This window comes from Grammomys surdaster, unplaced genomic scaffold (genome assembly GCF_004785775.1).
Source record: "Grammomys surdaster isolate TR1022 unplaced genomic scaffold, NIH_TR_1.0 126063, whole genome shotgun sequence".
Taxonomy (NCBI): domain Eukaryota; kingdom Metazoa; phylum Chordata; class Mammalia; order Rodentia; family Muridae; genus Grammomys; species Grammomys surdaster.
The window spans coordinates 4,512,458-4,536,238 of record NW_021620873.1 but is presented as its reverse complement, the minus strand read 5'-3'; the positions used below and the strand labels follow the sequence as shown (position 1 = coordinate 4,536,238).

Sequence of the window (23,781 nt, the reverse complement as noted above, 5' to 3'; positions counted from 1 at the left end):
TCCTCCTGTCTCTCACACTCTCTGTCCTCTTGTCTCTCACACTCTCTGTCCTCCTGTCTCTCACACTCTCTGTCCTCCTGTCTCTCATACTCTCTGTCCTCCTGTCTCTCACACTCTCTGTCCTCCTGTCTCTCACACTCTCTTTCCTCCTGTCTCTCACTCTCTGTCCTCCTGTCTCTCACACTTACTGTCCTTCTGTCTCTCATACTCACTGTCCTCCTGTCTCTCACACTCTCTGTCCTCCTGTCCCTCACACTCTCTGTCCTTCTGTCTCTCACACTCACTGTCCTCCTGTCTCTCACACTCACTGTCCTTCTGTCTCTCACACTCACTGTCCTCCTGCCTCTCTTTAGGTTTTGGTCTCTGTGTGTTGCATTCTTGGGGAGTTTCTGCATTATGATTCATTTTATGTCTTTTCATGAGAAAATTATGTCTGAATCTTTTTAGGAATGTCACAAACTTACTATACCTTTTGTCTTTAGGGAAACAACTTTATCTGGCCCTATCTGGAAGTCTTCCTTATGTCCTGGAGACCGTGATAAGCAGATTAGCACAAAGCTAGGAATTTCTAAATGAGGTCATGACTCCAGGGATCTTCTTGGGGTATCATCTGCCCCTAAGCAAACTCAAACAGTATAACTGGAACAGGGTAGAATTAGAGACAGCTGACAACTCCAATGGGCCAGAAGAATTGATAACAGATCCCAGGGCCTTTCCCCCAATATGCTTAGAGCCCTGTGCAAATGTAGTTTAAACATAGGGGATCATACAAGGTACAGCCCTGAAGAAACAGAACTCAGTACCTAACATAAATTTACTAAAATAACTTCTCTTACTAAATAGTGAAGATGATAAAAGGATAAAAATAAAAGGAGTTAGGTGTTTGCTATTCGTAGAAAGACTGGTTCAGATATTTTCTATGTGTCTGGAGCACTTTAAAACTGCAAATACTGCCAGCTTAAAAGAAGGCTGTCGTGTTTGCATTGGTGGAGACATTCTTTAGATTCTCTGAACTGGAGTTATAGGGATGATAATAAAAATGAAACCTGTTGTGTTTGTACTTTCTAACTGTGAATGAACTTGTAAATCCGGACATCTAATGAAGAACCAATCACATGTCTAGAGACAAAATGATGCAATCTGTACTTCTTGGATAATCATTAGTCTGTCTTTGTTCTGTGAATCCTGTATAAACAAAGAAGCAACCAGATTGCTAGTCAATCAGAGGTGCAAGATTCCCCTGACCACCACACTCGACTCACTCTCTCCTTACTGATTCCTTATCTCCTCTTGGCAACCCAGTCAACTGCTGAGGCTGGCCCCTGGCTAGGAAGCCTGGTGAGTGTGGAAGGAGATAGAACATAGGAAAGGAAATGTCTCACAAAGACAGCAGGCATATCGTGGAGTGATAAGATATGGAAGGGGGTATGAGGGCCTGGGTAGGAACATGTATACATTTAGACAGGGGATTGTCACCTGAAGTGAACCAGAGAGCGAGAGTGACACAAGGCTACACTCCATGACTGTAATGGGTCTAGTACTGTAGAAAGGGGAGAAGCTGAAGTCAGAAGACCACCCAGGGTCTAAGGACTGAGGTAAAGAATTGGCAGTAGAGGGGCAGCTGTGGGCTCAGCTACAGAGATTCTCAGGAAGGTAAGAATCAACAAGGTGGCTGAATAATATTGAAGGTGAATATGAAAGGAGAGAGAAAGAGGGGGGGGGAAGCGAGCCTTAGAATATTGGCTTTGAGCTAAGCAACCTGGGTAGAGATCATTGTAGCAACTGGAAATGAAGAAAGAAACATTGAGAGAGGTGAAAACATTTTGAAATAATAATAGTTGATTTTAGATGAAATTGCAGTTATTGTAGACGGAGAAGAAAGTCTTTGACAGAATATGTAGAAAACTTGCATGGGGAGAATGGAAAATAGCAGCAGCCAGCAGAGGTGAGAGGTCAGCTGAAGAAACAGAGGAACCAGAGTCACAAGTGATCGTGTGCACATGGCTCAGCAGTCAGGTTTAGCCACTGCATCATAGCTGTTGTAATACCACGTTTATACTATATCAGATTGGTGATAAAGTGAGGAACTTCATTTCCTTTCACAGGTCAAGAGATATAGAGTATTTTAGAATATGTTGCTTTTAGATATACAGCCACCCAACAATCTTGAAGTTAACTCAATATATAATTTTTGGTTATTATTTTTGGTAATCTTTCTTCTGAGTGACAAATCTACAAACATTTATCAGAATAATCAACATATTCTCCTTCTCATAAGTCAGAAGAGCAGCCAAGATAAAATAGAAATTTTTGTTACTAAAACATGATTCTGGTAGGCATGACAGTCCAAAGAAAAGAGAAAAAACCCTCTCTTTTGTGACAGAGAAGCCTTTTGGAGGGCACTGTTGGAGCCTACTGGCTAAGTATTTGATATTACTTTCTTTTTTTTTTCTTTGTGGGGAGCTAGGGAATGAATCTATACCCTCGACCAATCAACTATATCCCAGCTTTTGAGTTTTGAAGAATGAGACACTACCATAATAAAAGAACCAAAGTTATATTGAAAAGCAAACCTTTTCCTGCCAATGTAAAATGGCAATTATTGCCAGGATGAAAATGCAGACTCCAATGAGGGCCACCGCAGTCAGCAGCACAATGTTACTTGGTGTCAGGTATAATTTGGCACTCCAGCTGTAGATAAAAAAGAACAATTAAAAGTGTAAATTTTAACATGATAACAAGATTAAATTGAGATCAGAGAGCAAAGCAGCTTATAAAAGTTCATTTGTTAAACCATTCACTCATCTAACAAAAGCAATTAATTTAGATAAGTTGAAGAATATTGATGATCTTAAAGTGCATGGTTTTCTTAAAGCTGAACTAAATTTTCCTTTTTCATGTATGGTTTTTAGAATTAAACTCAAGGCCTCATGTGTGCAGGGCTAACACTTTTCAAGAGAAGGATACGTACATCTTTCTGAAGTAGAATTGTTGATATTTAATATGCATTTATATTTGAGTTTGATCTTTGGAATTAAGTAAACTTACCAATAGTACTTTAGACAAAGATGTCTTTGGAAAAAAAATTGATCTGTTGAATTTGAAACTTTCAACTCTAAAGGCTCTGTAAGTCACATGATTTCACTAAACTTATGTGACCTCTACCAATACATGTAGTACAAGTAAAGCAATCATATGTCTGAGTGGGTGTTTTTTGATAGTGGTGTAAAACTTGCACCATTTCTGTGTAATGATGGATGTTTTAAATTACTACAATAACTTGTATGATGAGACTTATAAAGTCACGTAGCCTCTCTGTTAATGTCAATGTATATACAATGTCACTATCATAATTAGGTCTTCTCTCTTAAAACACTAAATACAGTACAGCACCTGTAAACACTGCAAAGCCTAACTTTGGGGTTTTTATTGCTAACTCTGTGGGCAGTTATGCACACAGAGCTTTGTGTTCTACCTGCAAACAGGAAATGACTGTGTTCTCATTTAAAAAGATTAATAAGGGTAAGAACATTCTAATGAACAGCAAGTAGCTATTGATTTATTTTGACATAATTAAAATTTATTGATCCATGAGTTAGTCTTTAGTCACTAAATCTCAGAATATACCTCAAACAAAAATCAATTAGGGTTTTTATTATGTACATAAATTTGAAAAGGACATTTCTTTGTAATGAGCAAAAGAAACATGAAAAATATTCAGATTATAGAAGAAAGCTATGGCAGGACTTTTCAGAAATGCAGAATAAACCTTAAGAAAATGAGTGTTGTTAAGTACAATAGAAAACAAAACTTTTTTTTTTTTGTTGAGGCAGGGTCTTCTTATATAGCCCGATGTATCCTTGAGGTTGCCATCATCCTGCCTCAGCCTCCTGGGTACTGAAGTTACAAGTGTGAGCCACTATGCTTAGAATAGATTCAGTTTTTAATAAAAAAACACACACTCTCTCTCTCTGTCTTTCTCTCTCTCTCTCTGTCTCTGTCTCTCTGTCTCTCTCTGTGTGTGTGTGTGTGTGTGTGTGTGTGTGTGTGTGTGTGTGTGTGATGCACATACTTGTACATATGGGTGCCTATGGAGGTGGGAAGAGGACCTCGGATTCCCTGGAGCTGGAATTACAGGCGGTTGTGAGTCACCTGATGTGGGCTCTGGGAAATGAACTCAGGTCCTCTGCAAAAGCAGCAAGTGCTCTTTATCATGGATCCATCTCTTTAGCCCATAAATCTGTTTTTATTTTTTTCTCTTGAGGTTTTTTAGTTCTATTTTTTAAATAGATTTTTTTCAAAGCTCAAGATATTTGTCATTTTGGTTAAAAGAAAATACAACATCAATCTTCAGTTGCCTACTTAAGAGATTTTATGTATATTCTGTCAGAGATATACATATATAAACATATACATACAGATATCTTACAGATACCTTCTTTTAAGTAAGTTTATATATATAATATATATGAACTAAATATATATATATGTATGTATGTATATGTATATTATATATTATCCATTCTGCTTGTTTCCTTTCTCTTCCTCCCTATTATATACTGTTCTATGTTCATGGTAGTAAACATAAAGGAGTCAGTACAGTACACTCTGTCAGTGCTACATTTTTAGTTCTGTAGTTTCTCTGCTCCTCATCCAGATTTTATAGTTTGTTGTCAACATAATCTGGAAAAAGGTATCACAGATATATTAACACTGCATCATTAAAAACCAAACCAAACCAAACCAACCAACCAACCAACCAACTAACCAACCAACCAACCAACCAACCAACCAATCAAATAAATCAGGGATAGGCATGGTAGTTCCAGGTACTCAGGAGGCTGAAGAAAGAGATTTGCTAGAGCCTAGACAGTTTGTTGGGATGATTATAAAAACAAAACAAAGCTTCAACCCAATCCAACCATCCATCAGGCAGGTAGCTGTTTTTAATAATGCTATCTTACACATACAGTGAAGTGTTGGAGTTAGTTGTCTAGCAGGAAAGGTAATCCTAGTTTATGATATTTATTAGTTTTCATGGAGTAGATTCTCTCATAAGAATAGATTCTAATATGACTTTATAGAATAAAGATAGAAAAATGTGGACACAGTCAGCTCAAGAGATGCCATGGGTATTGGAGTACTATACAGTTCTAGTACATAGTTCTAGAGTACTACTGAATGCAGTCCATGTAAGGTTTTAATAAAAAAGGCCAGAGCTGAGAAAGGAGCTCACTGCTGGAATACCTGCTTGACATGCACAAGGAAATGGGTTCAATTCCCAGCATTGCAAAACAGTATTACTTAAAACTAATGAAAAGTAAACGTTTATAATCTGTACAGATTACTAATTAAGCTGCCCTTGGTCCTGATAGGAATGAATTTATTCCTTATGAAACATCAGGTAGGTGTGTTTAATAATTTAGAATTGACTAGGTAAATTAAGTGTTGGGCACTCAGGGTAGACAATAAATATGAAATGTTATCAAAACATGCCACTGGGTATCTACCAAATTGAGCTCAATCAAGGACAGCTATTACCTTCGAGGGACATTGTGAGGGTATGGAATGACAATCAGCTGGGAATTTGGAATGATTGCTGTCCACTCTTGTTTTCTTATAGACTGAAAAGAGAATTTAAGAACACTTAACAGACAATATATATATAAACCCCCAATTATTAGTCTAAATATGGAAAAATAACAAACCCTCAAGTATTTTGAGACTTTGAAATTCAAGGAAAGGAGTATTATATTTGTTTGTTATAAATCCATTCACCCAACAAATACTTACTGGACAGTTTTAGCAGGTATTATTCAAAGTGCTATGTGTGAATGCTGACTGGAGCTAAGATTCACGTCAGGAAATTGTGTGAGTACAATATACAAGAATGCTACTTTTTATGTTAACAGCTACTACTTCCGTTGTAAGTGATAAAAGCATTAAGAGAGAGCAGGTCAAAAAGGATAAGAAGTCATGAAGAAATGGAAAAACTATATAATATCAAATCATGGTACACTCTAAAATAAGCTTAGACAGGACACTATGAATCAGTTTTTAAATGATTTAATTGTTTAAATTATTTAAAGGCTACTTTATTAAATAGCTGAATTCAAATTCCATTATATTCAAATTATTAGATTTAAATGTTTAAGTGGTGTTAAAACAGATTGTAAACAAACTAAATGTTTACTTGCCTTCTCTCCAGATGGACGGGGAATACCAACAAAAAGATGATCCAGGAAATTGGCACTTCGGCCTAAACCAAGTACATTGTAAGGTAGCTGAAGAGCTAAGTGTGCTGACTGGCTGAGCTGTCCAGCTAGATTTATGAAGACAAACAAACAAACAAACAAACAAACAAATCTTTGGAAACACTGCATTCATCAAGTCTTAAAGTCCTAAGATGTTAGATACAGGTATAAAATATGGGATGAACATTCAGTTAATTAATATTAATGATTTACAAAAACAATTTTGAGATACAATTCCCATATCTGCTTATATAGTGAAATGGTTTTGAGACTATCCTAAGAGGTCACCTCAGTGAGTACAATGGAATTTTAGGACATTTTAATCACTTGAAAAACTCAATACCCAAGGATGGTCCTCTTGTCAGCAATGCTACACTTCCAGCTGAGGGTGGTATCTCTGATTTGCCTTTTGTCTTTTCTACCAATGTGCCTATCCCAACACCAGCATGAAGACATTATAGATGTTTGAGGTGTTAGATATGACAGTATCATCATTACACATTATATACATGTACTGAAATGTGACATTGTACCCAATAATATGTACAGTTAAATTCTGATGTATCAGTTCAATATAGTGTATACTTGTCCTATTTCATACTCATGCAAGGAATTATATGAAGGTTCAAAGTTCTTACATCCTAGTGAACACTTGCAGTCACCATCTTGCTGGCTGGGAGCAGCATCACTTAAGAGTTTAGTCTGTTTTATCCTATTGACAGTGTCCTTTGCCTTACAGAAGCTTTGCAGTTTCAGAGGTGTAGTTTGTTATCAGCATGGCAGGAAGCACATTGGCAATACAATGACAGATAATGAGCAATACAATTCAATTAATTAGTATCTTCCCCATTTTATGTATTTTTAAACTTATTTGATTACTTCATGTAACTACTATACTTTGCTTCTAATAAACTTACGATAAAGGTTAAAAATGAAGCTGACAGAGGATTATTTTGTTGTACTATCTCACCCTATTCTACTTACTTTTAAAGTTCAGTTTATAGGAAATGATTCTTTATATTGTGTTACCTCAGCTAACTACAGTAAAGAATGATCTCATCCCTATGTGTGCTGAGTGCTTCCTATTTTTCAGGTAGTGTCTGTGAGTTTCAACCTGTACTGTAGCACACAGTTGCTTTGCATGCTATGTCGACAATAGGCAAGTCCTGAACTACAACAACACAAAGGAATAAACCAGCAGTGTTACTGAGCAGTGTGAGAGGTAATCAGAGTTTTCACACTAAATATACTTACATAGTAGAGAAATTACTACTACAGAGTGTAGACAATAATGTATTGCTAGCAGAGACTCCAGAATAGATAACATTCCTCTTCTCACCTCCCATTCCCAAAGCAGTTATGTGACAGTTGTTCTTTCAGCATTAGACTCTGTATTGACTGTAACTATTTCACTAGAAGTCTGAAGGGTTGTTTTGGAAAATGGCAGATAACAAGCAGGCATGGCTTGCTAGAGTCTTCAGGGAATACACTGGGGAAAATTGGACAATGGCCATAAAAAGGTGAGCAATGGCCCTAAACCTCTACTTTAATAGCAAAGTAAGAGGAAATTTTACAAAGCAGAGCAAGGGAAAAACTTTAGTGTCCATCCTGGAGGGACTGATGCACTGGGGAGCTATCCTGCCTCTAGGCTATGCAGGAGAAACTCGGAATTAGCACTGCACACTGATATTCAGCAAGGTGGAAACCTGGTTGAAGTTAAGAGTCTGTAAGGCAATACAGACAGGTTTCAAGTGTCACTCCTGACATCCTGAAGAACTTCCCAGGGGTGGTACAGTATTCATGGGCAGACCAGAGGTATGTCTGGCCTATAAAAAAACTGCCCACTCATCGAATCAACAGCTGTGATCTGTCTTGACAAAGGACCGCTTAGGAGTGTGACAGGTATTATGGAGACAGAAAGAATTCTCAGAGTCAAGATTTGAACTGTAAAGCAGGCAAGAACTTCATGGTAGAGAGGATGAACATTTACAATAGCGAAGATACGAAACTATGAGTAGAACATTAAAGATCTATGGGAAACTGTAAAAGATCAAATATATGACTCACAGGCATACAAAGAGAATTTCATGCTAATGGCGTGGAAAACATCAAGTTACGGCCATCCCGCCCTCCAAGCCTTGTTATACTCTGATGGGAGAAACTGTTTTTCAATAAAATGATAGCAGATTTCCCAAATCCAAAGAGTAAAACCTCCCCACGTCATAGCTTAAATACTGTGTACAAATAACGGACATGTACTGAAAGCTGCCAGAGGAACAAGTAAATGAAGTATAAAGACAAACTCAGTGGAGGAACACTGAGTGTTCTCAGTGGAGAAGAAACTCTGAAAGTCAGGAGGGCTTACTGAAGGAGCTGAAAGGGTTTGTGGCACCATGAGGAGAGCAACAATACCAACCAACCACAGCTCCCAGGGTCCTAACCACCACCCTGGGAGCACTTAGGGAGGGATCCAGGGCTTCAGCTGAATACGTAAGAGTGGAGGGCCCTGCAGGGCATAGGTGGAAGATGAGATCCTTGACCTCATGAAGGCTGGATGCCCCAGGGGGTGGGAATTTTGAGGGTGGGGAAGTGGGAGTGGGGGGGGGGTAGGTGGGGGTTACATCCACGGAGAAGAAGGAGGAGGGGTAAGGGGATGGGGAGTTCCCGGGTAGGTGGGGGATGGGGTAAGGGGACAACATATGAAATGTAAATAAAATATCCAATAAAAAAAAAAGAATTCTGAATTCCAAACTCTAAAAGACGACTGCAAACTCAGACTACTACACCCAACAAATAATGTCATAACTGAAGAGGAAACAACAGATGCTCTGCTGACGATGTGGGCAAAAGAGAATACTTAGCCTGTTGGTGGAAATGTAACTAGTCCAGCCACTGTGGAAATTAGTATGGAGGCCCTCAAAAAACTAAAACTACAATATAGCCTGGGTCTAGCACTCCTGTGCATTTATTTACACAAGGAACGATAAGTCAATACATCACAGAGGTGCTTACTGCATATAAATGTTTACTACAGGTCTTTCCACACAAGCTAAACTATGGAACCAACTCAAATTTCCCACAACAGAGGGAATGGATAAGAAAATATGCTATTTATATACAACGGAATTTCTTCCAGCCATGGAGTTAACTTGTAGTCAAATGGAAATAAGTGGCGATAATCTTATCACAGGAAGTAAGCCTGTCTGAGAAAGACAACTATCCCACATTTTCTTTCATTTTAGGTCATGAAAGCAGAAGCAGTCCCAATAGGGGAATCATATGGAGAGTGATGGGGAGTACAACAGGAAGCTGCTCAGCGTGCCTCTGTATTTGTGAGCATATCCTCCTTGTAACACAGTGTTAGGTATGGTGATTTGTGATCCTGGTTTGCACTGCACATGGTACTTTCTAGGCAGCACACCAGGAATGTTCTCGTTATGGCAGTGCTTGTGCTGTTAGTATCTAAATACTTCATTTTAGCTGGGGGGCAGCCTCAAACTGTGCTCATACATTATACTTGAGACACTGCAGTCACATGTCCTTAGCTATTCCTCTACGTCTAGTTCTTATCACAGGTGCTCTCCTCTCTGCTCCCAGTAGATGTTCATTGTTGCATTGTCTCCATGTGTTGAAGAAGCACACACAGTAGAGGGCCAGCCAGCATAGCTATGGTAGCTCCACGACAAAAGCCCAGAAGAAATCAGAGCCTCTTTGTGAACAGGTATACAAAAAATATATAGCATATGATTTTTAAGAAAAATGTGGGATAACACAGGCCTTTAAGATATAGGTATATAGCTGTGATAAGTAGGAGATTTCTCATTTTAAAATTAATAACACAATCATGAGACAATAACCTTTTGATGGTGTGAAATGAATATTTTTTCAAATAGAAGTGGATTTAAGTTGCTAAAGTGTAGATTTGAGTTTCACTGATAATTTACCTGTGGAGATAAGTTTTGGGTTTGGAGCAACTGGTATGCCTGAGTTTACCAACACTGCCAAATAAATGAGTTTCAGAACATTTCACTTAGCAGTGAAACTGTTTGCATCTTAAGAAAGAACTTAAGGAATTAACAGACTATAAAAATACAGTATGTATGGAAATTAAGACTTAAATGATTTCTTTCTTATAGTGATATATCAAAATATTTGAATATAATATTCTTATCAGAATTTTCTTTAAAAATTTTAGAACAGTTTTGTTTACAGAATGCTTATATGTTGAATTTTTTTTTTTGATAGTGTTTCTCTGCATGGCCCTGGCTAACATGGAGCTCACTATGCAAACTAAGCTGATCTGGAACTCACAGGGATCCCCCTGCCTGCTTTTGCCCCCTGAATACTGAGATTAAAGGCATGTGCCATCATACCCAGCATAATGAATTCTTACATGTTTATAGTAAGCTAAAAAATAAACTCATTGTAGTACATTTAATTTACATAAGAGCATTATATACTACAAAACTGTCCACTAACATGGTCACAGGTTCTTTATGGTTATCACAGCAAGCCTGTTTAGACTACTTCGTGGGTAAGACTCTAGGATTTCCGAGGAAGGATATTGTATGAAGATGCATTCTTCGCACAGGCAGCTGGATCTACTGTAATCTGCCACTGGATGGACACTGCACACGTCCTTAGTCATTTTCCTTTTTGTCCTAACCGACTTTCGTCATAATGTTGGCTGCAATGTACAAGTAAATTGTACTTCTATGAACATATATCAAAAAACTCTTTCTAAATCTTGGACTTCTTATGTCACATTTGATAATATAGGATAGGTTTAGATTGTACTATTAATTGGATTTCCAGTTTTTACTTCTCCTAAAATGAGCTTAACTTCTATGACTAACCATTTCAACCTTTAAGATAACTTAAATTACCTCTCAGTTTCTGCTATTTCAGCTGAAAAATAAGGATACTGGGTTTGGCTCATCATAATAGTAATACATGAAGAAATAAATGTTAATATTTTTGTTCCAAAATCTCTTGAAAATTTTTTATGTATGTCTATAGAAAAGTGCAATAAAAGAAAATTTATTTATATTGTGATGTATGATGATTTTTGACAGCAGCTTGCCTTCCCAGTAGATTGAAGGAAGATGACTGACATGCTGTGGACATCCCACCTGGTCGGTCTTACCTGAGCCGTTTTTCAGATACCCATTTGCATCTACTGTTGTGTACATGATATAAGGTCCAGGCTGATTCACTCCAAAGGGCTGCAGGAAGAAAGGAAATAGTTGGTCTTGGGAAGTAAGTGAATGATTTGAATTTCACAATGATTTATTATATATGAAAATTTCATACATTTATACACAGTATTTTGATCATATGTAACTTGGTACTTGCCTCCTAGCTCCAAAACCACTTTCATGTCTTTTTTTTGAAATAGCCCAATAAGTCCAACTTTAGTGCTGACTACTTACACATGTGTGTGTGTGTGTTGGGGTGAGGGGGCGAATCTACCAGAATACAGGAAATCTACCAGTATCCTTATATAGTTATGTATATAAATATAAAACTTAAATAATTGTTAGCTACTTAAGAGAACATTTCCATAAATAGATCTAGTTCAAATTAAACATGGTTAGTAGAAAATTATTAAAATTACAATTATTTATTTGTGTGTATGTGTGTGTGTGTATGTGTGTGTATGTGTATGTGTGTGTATGTGTGTGTATAAGTATTTGGGAGCAACAGAAACTATGTGGAGATTAGAGGACAGCCTGCAGGAGTTGGTTCTGCTTTCTACCATGTGGATCCTGGAGACCAAACTAATGTCACCAGGCTTGGCTTTTAAACGCTAGGCTATCTCACCGGCCTCAGCGCATAATTTCCAACACCTTATATTACTTGATGGTTGCATTTATAAAGTTCAGAATTTTAACGAAGTATTTTAAAGATCTACAGTCTCTACTTTATAAAGGTAAATATTTTAAACAAACTTGTCTTTACTATTCTGGTTGCACCTAGAACTAAACTGCATGAGTTTTAGTCAAACTACTCTGAGTTTGACTATCAGTACCTAGAAAATCTCAGACCTCACCTCAAACATGACAACAGTTTTATTTCCACACTCCTTCCTTGTCTTCTTTCTTCTTTTTCTCTTTTTTGGATTTTTGAGACAGGGGCTCTCTACATAGCCCTGACTGTCCTGGAACTCACTATGTAGATCAGGTTGGCCTTGTACTTAGATCTGCCTGCCCTCACCTTCCAAGTGCTGTAACTAAAGGTATGTACCATCATACCTGCCCTGTTATATATATTGAATTGGACATATGCTACGATTTCTTAGTAATATAAATAAATGACAAAATTTGTTTATAATTACAATCAAGTGAAAATATTGACTTTTAGTTTTATCTTATATAATTGTTTATGCATTTAGAGATATTACTTTCCAGCCTTTCCTGAGAAACTTACAGAGCCTAATCAGATTGATAGTTTATCTCAATTCTATTTATAGAACTGTCATTAAACTTTAAATGATACATTTCCTCTCTTTGAAATCAACTCTAATTAAAAAGGATATAACCTGTAGATTGTAATGAACATCCTGTAAAAGGATAAGCACCTGAAAAATTTTTGCTTGAATAATTACCACAAAAATAAAATTTTAGTGATCTTAGAAAAACTGTCCTTCAAAAATGAAGGAGAAAGCTTGAGTAGGAGCTGGAATTAGTTGGTAGAGTGTTTGCCTACTATGCATATAGTCCTGGATTTGATTCCTGGCACCACACAAACAGCATGGTGGTGCATACCAGTAATCCTAGGTTACAGACAGTGGAGACTAGAAGATCAGAGGTTCAAGGTCAGCCTAAGTTCATGAGACATTATTGAGAGGGAAGGCAAGGGAGGGAAATGAGGAAGAGGAGGAGAAGGAAGAGGTGGAGGAGGAGGAGGAGGAGGAGGTAGTAGAGGAGTGAGTGAAGAGAAAGAGGAGAGAACAATGAAGAAGAAAGATGAAGGAGAGAGAGAGGAAGAGGGAGAGAAGGAGGAGGAAAAGGAGTAAGAGGAAGAGGAAGAGGAGGCAGAATTTCTCCTCTGTGTTTTAATCCCTGATACATCCTTTGCATTATTATGAATGTAGGTTCTACTGATGACAAATCAAGAATTTCTCAAGCACTTGACAATTACAGATTTGCTGAGAATCCGGCAGCACCATCTACTCCAAGAGATGCATCTTCTTCATTAATCTATTTTTAAAGTTTAAACCTACTGTTGACTCTGTGTATCTGTTCCTTAGCTTCTAGAAGTGCATTGGTATTGGCAGAGTGTAGTGATGCATTATTTAGGTTAGGCCTGCATTTAAGGGCTAAATACTTACTCCCTGTCCCAAGTGTTGGCCACTGCTAGTTCACAGCGGGATCCTTACTGGCAGCCCTTCTCAGCAAAAAGAAGTTGTGTCCCATGTCTGAGTGTAATATCTGAGTGACGTAGGTGTAGAGAAGCCCTGGCCCCTCTCCCTCAGTTGAGGCTGTGTGAAGAATCACTCAGCTTTAGGGCTCTCCATGCATTGTAAACCAACCTCTCCCCACTATTTCAGAGTCATTGTTCCCAAGTACAGTCAGGATGTCTCATCTATAGGAAGTTTCTCAACTACACATAAAAGTATTGGCATTGCAGTGCTTTAAATGTATTAAAAGGATTTAAGACTGTCATCAAAACACCTAATTTTGTGTTGAAAATTTTCACTGACTCCAAGACTTGGGAAACTTGAATTTCTCTGAGGCTTAGCCCTGCAAGCCTTAGACCTGAGTCAGACTCCTGTAATAGCTGGATGCAGTGCCTGCCTGTCTATCATCTATCTATCTATCTATCTATCTATCTATCTATCTATCTATCTATCTATCTATCTATCTATCTGTCATTCCAGTACTCCTTTGAGCAAGATGGGAGGTATAAGCATGTCGGCCAGGTAGCTGCAAGTGTGTGGCAGAGTGGCACACACAAGAGGCCAGCTCTCAAACCAGATGGGAAGGTGAGGACAAACTCTGGAGGCTGTCCTCGGACTTCCATATGTGCTTTCCCTCTCTCTGCACATATTCAGGAATGTGCTTGATTCTGTGTTCTCTGTCACTTATACAAAGATGAATAACACTGTTCTGTTCTTTAGGGTTGTGCTCTACTGTAGTCATCTAATCAAAAACACTAAGTGTGAAGCAAAGGTAGTGATCCTCATACACAAGTTTGGTCGTTGTTTTGTGTTGTTCTAGGATACAGTCTTCCTTATCACAGGCTGACCTCAAACTTGCTGTTCACCCAAAGATGATCTTGAACTTCTGAGCCACTTGGCTTTAGTTACTATGTACTGGGATTATAGACACATACCACCAGGCCTGGTTTTATGCAATGGAGATCAAACTCAAGGCCTGTGCTAGTTAGAAAGGCTTCTACTAATTAAGCTACATTCTCACTTGTATAGTGATAACTTTTTATGAAGAGGTGCCAAATTCTAGCAATTTCCTTGAGTAAGACAGATAATTTAATGACTACCAAACACTAATAACAACTTTGATGGTAACCTATCATGACTATTTTGTGTATATTTATTTATTCTGAAGAGAATGTTAATAAGCTTATCAATTTTATATGTATGAGTGTTTGCCTGCATATATGTATGTATGTGTACCCTATGTGTACAGTTCCTGAGCAATCCACAAGAGGGTGTCAGATCCCTAGAAATGGAGAGCAGATGGTTGTTAACTTCTGCATAGGTGCTGAGAACTAAACATGGGTCCTATGTGAGAGTAGTAAATGCTCTTAACCACTGAGCCACCTCTCTAGGCCCCTGAAAAAATTTTCACAGAAGTATTTGTGATGAAGAATTAAATTTACTTACTGTTATCTTACGAGGACAGTCATTAGAACATAGACCACTAAGAACTGTGGGAAGATAAAGAACAGCCTAGTATTACTGTTATGAGCCTAAATTAAAAATACGATCTAGCTCCCTGCCCCCAAGCCTCCAAGTCTGTTAATCCATCTACTGACTCATGATCTCAAATAGGAACCAGTTCAGTTTCTGAGCAAATTAAATTTGGTTGTTGTTTTGTGTTGTTCTAGGATACAGTCTTCCTTATCACAGGCTGGCATCGAACTTGCTGTTCACCCAAAGATGATCTTGACTTCTGAGCCACTTGGCTTTAGTTACTATGTATTGGGATTATAGACACATACCACCAGGCCTGGTTTTATGCAATGGAGATCAAACTCAAGGCCTGTGCTAGTTCACTATATACCTATATATCTTTAAAAATTAATTAAAAAATTTAATATCTGTGTATATTCATGTGTGTGGTTGTGGATACATTTGTAATACGGTGTATGTGTAGAAGTCAGAGATCAACTATAAGTAGCAAAAACAAAATAGTTATCTTTCAACACTAACTGACAAATTTCTCAGTAAACGAGAGTGAACGTTTTTAAATATAACAAAAGGAGAAGGCCTTATACAGCTCGTATACCCACTGATGAGAACGTGACGCTCATGATGGAAAGAAGGCAGAGATCCTCACTCTTATTCTTTGTAGGTAGCACAATAAAGACATAAAAGGCATGGGAATAAGTGAAAGAAAAAAAAAAAAAAAGAAAACTGTTCCTCCTTATGACTGGTTGTCTGTAAAGAAAAATTTCCCAAAACTATTTTAAAAAAACATCTTCTGAGAATCAGTAAGTCCAATGAGGCTGCAGTGCAACATTTATTTCCACATACTAAAAACAATCATGTAGAAATCAAATTAAAAACCAGCAGTTCTTGAAGTCTTTCCAGAGAATGCAGGCATACACACAATAAAATACACAAGGCCTTTATGAGCACAGCTGCCAGTGAGCCAGACACCTGCAGGCCACTGGTTGCAGTAAAGAAACAACACAGAAATGAGAGCCCAAAGTCTCGCTGCTACAGAAGATGCTCACGGAGAGACTAGAAAAAACTGGGAAGTCCTGTGTTATGTTAGAAATGGACACAGTGGGCTGGAGAGATGGCTCAGTGGTTAAGAGCACTGACTGCACTTCCAGAGGTCCTGAGTTCAAATCCCAGCAACCACATGGTGGCTCACAACCATCTGTAATGAGATTTGATGCCCTCTTCTGGTGTGTCTGAAGACAACAACAATGTGTTCATATATAATAAATAAATAAAATCTTTAAAAAAAAAAAAGAAATGGACACAGTGGCAAGAATCCATAACTTTATCATACATATGACTAGATGTGTATGCATGTGAAGCTGTGAAGCCTGCCTTCCATTTTTCTACTTTCATCCATAAGGAACCTGGAAAAAAGGACAAACCACTACAAACCAATACTAACCCAAGCACCCAGAGCCTGCCTGGGTTTTTTACACATGGAAAAATGTGTAGGAGTCAAGGCCCAGGGCCAGGGCTGTGTAAGGAGAAGAGCTGAGTGCCAGCCTATGAAGTGGAAGAAGGGTCCTGCAGACACAGCTCAGCAGTTCAGAGGACCGGCTGCTTTTGCAGAGGACCTGAGTTTGGTGGCTCACAACTGTCTGTAACTCCAGTTTCAGGGATCTAACACCTCTTTTGACCTCTGAGGGTTCATGCATGCATGTGGTATACATACATACATTAGGCAGCCACATATACAATATAAGAAACAAATGTAAAAAAATGTAGAAGGAATGATGGCAAAGTAGGATCATTTGACAAATGGACTGTAATGGTGCCAGGTAAAAATTGGGTACAAAGGTATACAAGTAATATACGAATGTGTGTATGGAGGGATAGGGAAAAGGAAACCAGTGAATTCAGGAGAGCTATAACTGATCATCTCAGGGCTGGAGAAATGGCTGTGGTTTTCAGAGCACGGGGTGCTCTTGCAGGGGATGCTCTTTTAGATGCCTCAGGTTCATTCCCAGCACCCACACAGCAGCTCACACTGTCTGAAACTTTACTTAGAGGATGGGACACCTTCACACAGACATGGATGCAGGCAAAATATCATGGGCTAGATAGTGAGGAAATAGATTTTCTAATATAAAAATTTGAATTCTTTAAAACCAATGAAGACAAAAATAGAAAACAGCTGAAAAAGTGTTCTAGGATGGAGAAGCCTGGAAAAATGTGAAAAATTCAACTGATATCCTGGGCAGAATACTAAAGCAGAGGGAAAGGGAGTGGCTGTGGGCAGCTGCTGTGGTTGAATGCGGCCCATCCCAGCTAGCACAATGTGCTGCTGCAGTCTATCTCCTGCTCTGCAGGGCTGTGAGTGCACTACACAGGAGTGTGCGCTTACACCGGGAAGTGATTAGACAGACAGAGGAAAAGAGGGAGGGATAGATGAATGCTGACATCTAAAATACTCACCAATGACTTTAACAAAATAAGCATCTGCTTCAAAGTTATTTTTGAGTGTATGGATGGCAACATCATTCTTGGTGTATCCTTTACTGAGGACTATAATGTCCAAGATCCCCTGAAAAAGCAAACATTGTAAGAAAAACTAGCACCATGTGATTTGTGCTGTAGTATGAATAATTGTTACCCCTAAGTGTTACACGTTAAAGACTTGGTTGGCAGCATGCAGGAGGTGGTGGGACTTTTGGAGGTAGGGCCAACTTGTGGTATGTTCCTGATGTCCCTGAGGAGGTTCTGTGACTTTAGCGTCTTCCTGTCTCCTTCACCATGTGCTCCTGCCATGATGCACTGTACTACACAGGCCAAAAGAAGCAGAGCCAGTGACTGTGGGCTGAAACCCTCCATCCTTTTCAGTTAATTTCCTCAGCTAGCTTGTCACTTGTAGAGAGTTGATTGACATACTTACTTTAAGTACATGCTTTAGTAAGGTGTTTGAAATAAGCTTATTGAAAATGTGTGCACACAGCTTAAACAGTCCTGGAAAGTAACTGTTAGCATTTTGGTATATTTCCTTCTGGTTATATGTCCATGAACTGTGATTTTTTTTTTTTGAAACCGCTAGCCAAGTTTATAGACTAGGTTAGCCTCAGACTGACAAAGATCCACCTGTTTCTGCTGCAAGAGCACTGGGATTAAAGTGTGCGTCAACATGCCCAGCCTTCAGCTTTCCTTTTTAGCTTCATCACTGTGTGTGGGGTGGGGTGGAGGTGTAATGGGAAGTCAAGGACAGCTTTAAGGAACTTTCTTAGGTTTGGGGCTCCAACTCAGGTTTCCAGGCTTTTGCAGCACATGCTTTTTACAGGCTGAGACTGCTCTGTGCAGGAAATTTCAGACCCTCTGCAAATGGAGCCAGGTTACCAGTTAGAGGCCCTTGCAGTACTGGCTTCACCCTTTCCCCCCACCTTTTATAAAGCAGAAATTCAGCTCATTTTATTGAAAAAAAAAACCCACCATATATTCACTTAAAGCTGACATTCTTTTGCATTCTAAATGTTAGGAACATATTTTTATTTTTCCCGTACATTGACTATATTCTATTTTTCTATTAGTCACAGAAACTGGTGCAGCAGTTTCTATGAAGACTTTTACATTAAGGATATGAAGTATTTCACTTATTGAAGCATTCTATTTCTCAGGTTTAAAAATAATTTAAAATTTCATTTGTTATATTTTTTGATGTACAGAAATTAAAAATTGATTTGTAGGCAATTTTGTTAATTTTTTCCTTGTAATATTTCTACCAATTACTTTCATGCTTGAAAACTAATGAAAACTGAAAGGAAATGAGATTTGGCATAGAAAGAACAGAAGGAAATACAGATATTGATCAGTCATCATTGAGTACAAGGCTCTTAAACCCAGTGAACTACAACAACAGGATGAGAAGGCTGCTGAAGACACACACATCCCGATGGGCGTCACTTCCACAGTAAGCCCCCTTCAAGGATGGACATGCATAAACTAACTTTATACACGTCGGCAGTCTCTTCTTTCTTCTAAATAATGTTGAAGTTTTCTCTACTAAGGTGGATGTCAGGTACTGAAAGAGCCTTCTAACAGGTTATCCAGCAACCAGTGATGGAGCCATAGAAATGGCAGCTGAGATACCTTGTTCTAGTTCACAAGTGTAAGTGAACTCTCTCTTCTGCCATTCTGTGCAGGTACCTGCTGGCTCTGCTTTTGGTCAGCATGTAAATTTGCTACTCTAATAAAGCACACTCCTGTGGCAGTTTATTCCAAATAAGCACAAAACATAACATTTTCACATTCAACTATAGAGATAACTAGTCCTATCAACTATAGAGATAACTAGTCCTATCATTAGCCAGAGCACATCCATTAAGAGGTTTTCATTAATGAATTCATCGACTTTCATTCTTATTCCACTTTCTGCTAAGAAAAACATGAAGCTACAGTGAAACAACACTAGAGTTTAACATGGCAGAGAAACTCAAAACACAGGACAGCTCTGGACTCACATCTTCATAAATATCAAAAAAGGTGGCAACCATGGCGTCTTTGATTAGATTTAGGCCTGCTAGGTCCCAGTAGACTTTAAACATCCGATGCACTTCTTCGCAGCTTGCATTATTGCATGGGACGTTCTCCAGTAAAAAGGCTTGCTGATTGCTGTATGACAGACAAGAGGTATTCAGTTAAAACCAGTACTACGGAGCATCAGCTGTGCTGTATCTTCCAGATAGAATATGTAGAATTCAGGGATTCCTGGGCTGAGACAAGAACCGCTCTGTTCTCTCTTATGTGGAGTTTCTGTGCCCATCCATCCTCCCTCTTTCCAATGTTATCCACTCTGCCTTTAATTATAAGTTAAGTAACACTTTAGGTGTGCAACTATCCTCTCAGAATTCAAGCATTCTTTCATGGAGGAGAATCATAAGACTCAGCAAGTGAATGCAACTTACAAAGGTCAGGAGGATCTTGAAGGCTGTAAAAGGGGAAACTGCTAGGGAGAGGGACCCTACAGTCAGCAGAGCTGTGTGCAGGAGGCTCCAGCAATGCAGCTTATGTGAATCCATTCCCACTGTGGGTGGGGTATTTGGTGCTGGAGTAGAACTTGAGTGATAAATGCTGCAGTTAGTTACCCCTCTCAACTATGACCCTCTAAGTAACCCCAATAAGTCATTGTTTCATCCAGGCAGATGTGTTTCTTTGGTCTGATCAGTGCTCTTTGTAGAATGAACAGTTTTTTGCTGTCATCTTTTTAAGTCCCATACTTAATGATCAATGAATATGTGAATTTGAATTGGAGACTCTTGATTTCACAGTTCTGTAAATCATGCTGTTCACAATTTCCAATGTAAACTAATAGTTTACAACAGAAATCTTTAGTGAATTTAAACAATTTAAAGCACTATTCTTACTTTAATATATGTTTCGTATAGGTAGAGCCAGCATTTTACTTTTAAAAGTAAAATTTTATTTAAGCCTCACAGGAAAAAAAAAAAAACCTGTGATAAATTTGCTTCTGAATCCCTGGTCTTGAATTAGTTTCTCTGTATTTTTTGCAACTATATATAATGCATCATTTAAAAAATGTTTTATTTCCAAATAGTTATGGAATTATTGTAAAATTCAGGCAACAGAAACATTTAAAAAGTTAAAAAAATTATTTTCAAAGATAACTACCATAAATAGATTGTGTGCATCTTTCTAAGTTTTCTAGGCATATACAAGTATAAAAGTACATTGAGAACAAGACAGTAGTAACCTGGATGTGCAAGTCTCTGTATCTCCCACAACACAAAACTACCAAACCTACTTGGGTTCTGTCACACATATTCTAAGCACCCCTCCTTTACATAATATAGAATACTTGTAGAGAAAATGTATATAATTTGATGGAAGACAGACTTTGGACACTCACTGAAAACTCCCTCTATAGACGACACTGTTTCTCTCTCATTCTCCTGGTTCATCACTTTCAATAGCAACTCCATTATACCAGCAATCTGTCATTCATTTTAACATCTAGCTACCCAGTAAGGTCATGGATCTTAGAGAAAAACCTACTACCCCGAGAGGGGGTACTAGACCAGAAGCCAGGAGAGGGCATGAGGTCTGCTGGAACTGGAGTCAGAGGCAGTTCTGAGCCACCTGAGGTGTTAGTGGGAACTAGACTGGTTATATGGAAGAGTAGCAAGTGTTCACAACCACTGAGCAATCTCCCCAGCCATCAGCCTATTTACTGATTGGATAATTATGAATTTAGAGGGTTAGTTTTTGCCACTTTATATATTCTGATATTAATCCCTGTCTGATGAGTAATTGGCAATGATTTATTCCCATCCTACAGGCTGTTTTTTCACTCTGGTGATTATTTTTTTTGTCGCAAAGAAGCTTTGTAAGTTCATATAATTTCACTTCTCAATTCTTGTGATTATTTACTGTGCTACTAGAGTTCTTTTCAGAATATTTATTGTTGTGACTTGTATAGTTTGTTAGCACTTCTCATTTTTTTTTAAAAAAATTGTGTCTAGTGTCCTTCACCAAGAGTTTTATAAATATTTATATAGTTATGTCAGTATTTATGACATCTTAATTAATTCTAAAGAAAATCTAAGAAATATTAAAGAGAGTCCATCAGGCAGACTAAAGACAGTACCAGGTAACTATCTCGATTTATACAAGGCAATGAAGAGCAATGAGCTCATACAAGGTCAAATGTACAGGCAAATATGAAATGTCTATGTAAATCACATTTCTTTAAGGAGGATTAATTAAAAAACTCAAATATAGTATCAATCATGTCAGCAGATGAAAAATGCATGATGAAATTGTACAAACCTGGAAGAGGTCAGACATACACTATTGGAAAGTTCTAGAACTATCAATGAAATGTAGTGTTGAAGACAAAATTTAAAGGTGTTCTAAAAATATCTAAGACATGCACTAAAGTAATTATTTATAGTAGGGAAACAAAGTACAAAATTAAATCATGAAAACAATATTTAAATTAAAATCACAGTAGGAAAAAATATAGAAAAAAGTAAGATGGTAGACTAACCAAATCAACATTGGTATGAAATATAAGTATTAGATTGGTTTAAAGAAACTAAGACTCAAATAGCTTGTTTATAAGAAATCTGAAATATAAAGTAAAAAAAAAAGGTTAAAAATTACAAATCATGATACAAAGGTCCATGAACAAAAACTTAGCAACCAATAAAATGGAAGAATGTGCTGGTCAATTATTACTTACTAGAGATTTGAATTTATAACATTATACATTTCAGTCTGTGGGTTGTTGGCCAGGTCCACCTGCTTTCCCAAAACTCTTAACTCTGCCCATTCTTGGATGGTCAATGTTCTAGCTGTGGAGTGTCTTTCAAATGGTTTTGGACAGGAGGGGGCAGCCAGAACAGTGAGACCTATACAGTGAGACCTATATTTGTCTTTCTACTTCAAAAATTCATGATTAGTCACCCTGCAGGAGAGATGCAGCTGTGAGTGTCAGCTGATGGAGCTTCTGAGTCTCGACTCCACAGCAGTGAGCCTCACAGTGCATCAGTGGTTACTGATGGGGCGTCTGAGTCTTTCTTGTCTCCACAGCACTGAGCCTCACAGTGCATCAGTGTTTCCAAAGGTTGATCCAAGCAACAACATAAGGCTTGGGTGTATGAAACTCCCAAGTTACTCTCTTTAATGTCTGTCATAGGAACCAACATGGCTTACTTTTATAAAACTATACTGCTTGGGCCAAGTCTCTTGCTGCTATTCCTTAACAGGGTTATTAGGGAAAGGGAGTGGACCATTAATTAAGAGGGGGACACATGAGGCTGGCAAAGGTAAGTTAAGAAAACAGTAAGAACAAGATTTGTATAAAAACGTCACAAGGAAACCCATTATTTCATATGATATCTTTAAAAATTAATAAAAGAATATAAAAATCTACCCAAATTTAAGATTCAATATTATGTTCTTGGAAAAAGCCTCAAAACATGCTGAGTTAAGTTAATTATGTATCTCATAAGGGGACTAGCATACCAATGGAAATGTATTAAAATAAGATTAAACCAGGAAGGTATAGAATCACCTTTTAAACCCTTTATTAAGGATAGTTATTTAGATAACTGACTAAAACTTGGGTTGAAAGAAAAGCAAATGCAACAGAATTAGTTCCTCTGAAATACTGGGTAACCCACAGAAAAGTTACACTTTACCACCACTCAGACACAACAGAAAAAAAAAACAGTCAAGTAATAACACACAACAGAAATGTCACCTCTATACTAGTACATTTATGCTAACAAAGTTGTTGAAATGCAGAGATATACAACTGTGGTATGAAAAAGGCTGTATGTTGAATTCATGATCTGTGGAAAAGCAATCCTTTTTAATGCTGTGGCTTTCCAGGCAGTGTTTTGGTTCCTTTTTAGGTCTTTTTGTTTTCTTTTAAAGACTGGAAATTAGCATACCAAGTATTAGGCTTTACTATGACATTTTCAAACAACATTCTTCTTCCTCCCTTATCTTCTCTCATCTCCTGCCCAGAGCCACCTTTCCACTTTTAAGTCTCCCTTCCACATGCTCTTTTTTTGTAGGCACCTTGCTAGTTTCATATCCTGTACTTATATATACACACACACACACACACACACACACACACACACACACACACACACA

At 38.0% G+C, this 23,781-nt stretch overlaps 1 protein-coding gene and 1 long non-coding RNA gene across 2 annotated transcripts in view; one reads left to right on the top strand and one right to left on the bottom strand.

Annotated features, from left to right (window-relative positions):
- The window catches only part of Itfg1 (integrin alpha FG-GAP repeat containing 1), a 119,214-nt gene that overhangs the window by 2,363 nt on the left and 93,070 nt on the right, over window positions 1-23,781 (bottom strand). Inside the window, exons 11-17 of the mRNA XM_028755517.1 lie at window positions 19,617-19,767; window positions 17,587-17,695; window positions 15,103-15,146; window positions 11,401-11,479; window positions 6,198-6,322; window positions 5,542-5,624; window positions 2,574-2,691 (exon numbers count right to left, since the gene is read on the bottom strand). Coding sequence (XP_028611350.1) covers window positions 2,574-2,691; window positions 5,542-5,624; window positions 6,198-6,322; window positions 11,401-11,479; window positions 15,103-15,146; window positions 17,587-17,695; window positions 19,617-19,767 — 709 coding nt within the window. The remainder of the gene's footprint in view (window positions 1-2,573; window positions 2,692-5,541; window positions 5,625-6,197; window positions 6,323-11,400; window positions 11,480-15,102; window positions 15,147-17,586; window positions 17,696-19,616; window positions 19,768-23,781) is intronic.
- On the top strand, window positions 6,219-10,939 carry LOC114610884. The gene is made up of 5 exons (XR_003709745.1): window positions 6,219-6,419; window positions 7,348-7,476; window positions 9,497-9,618; window positions 9,855-9,975; window positions 10,500-10,939. It is a non-coding gene; the product is annotated as an uncharacterized LOC114610884 (long non-coding RNA).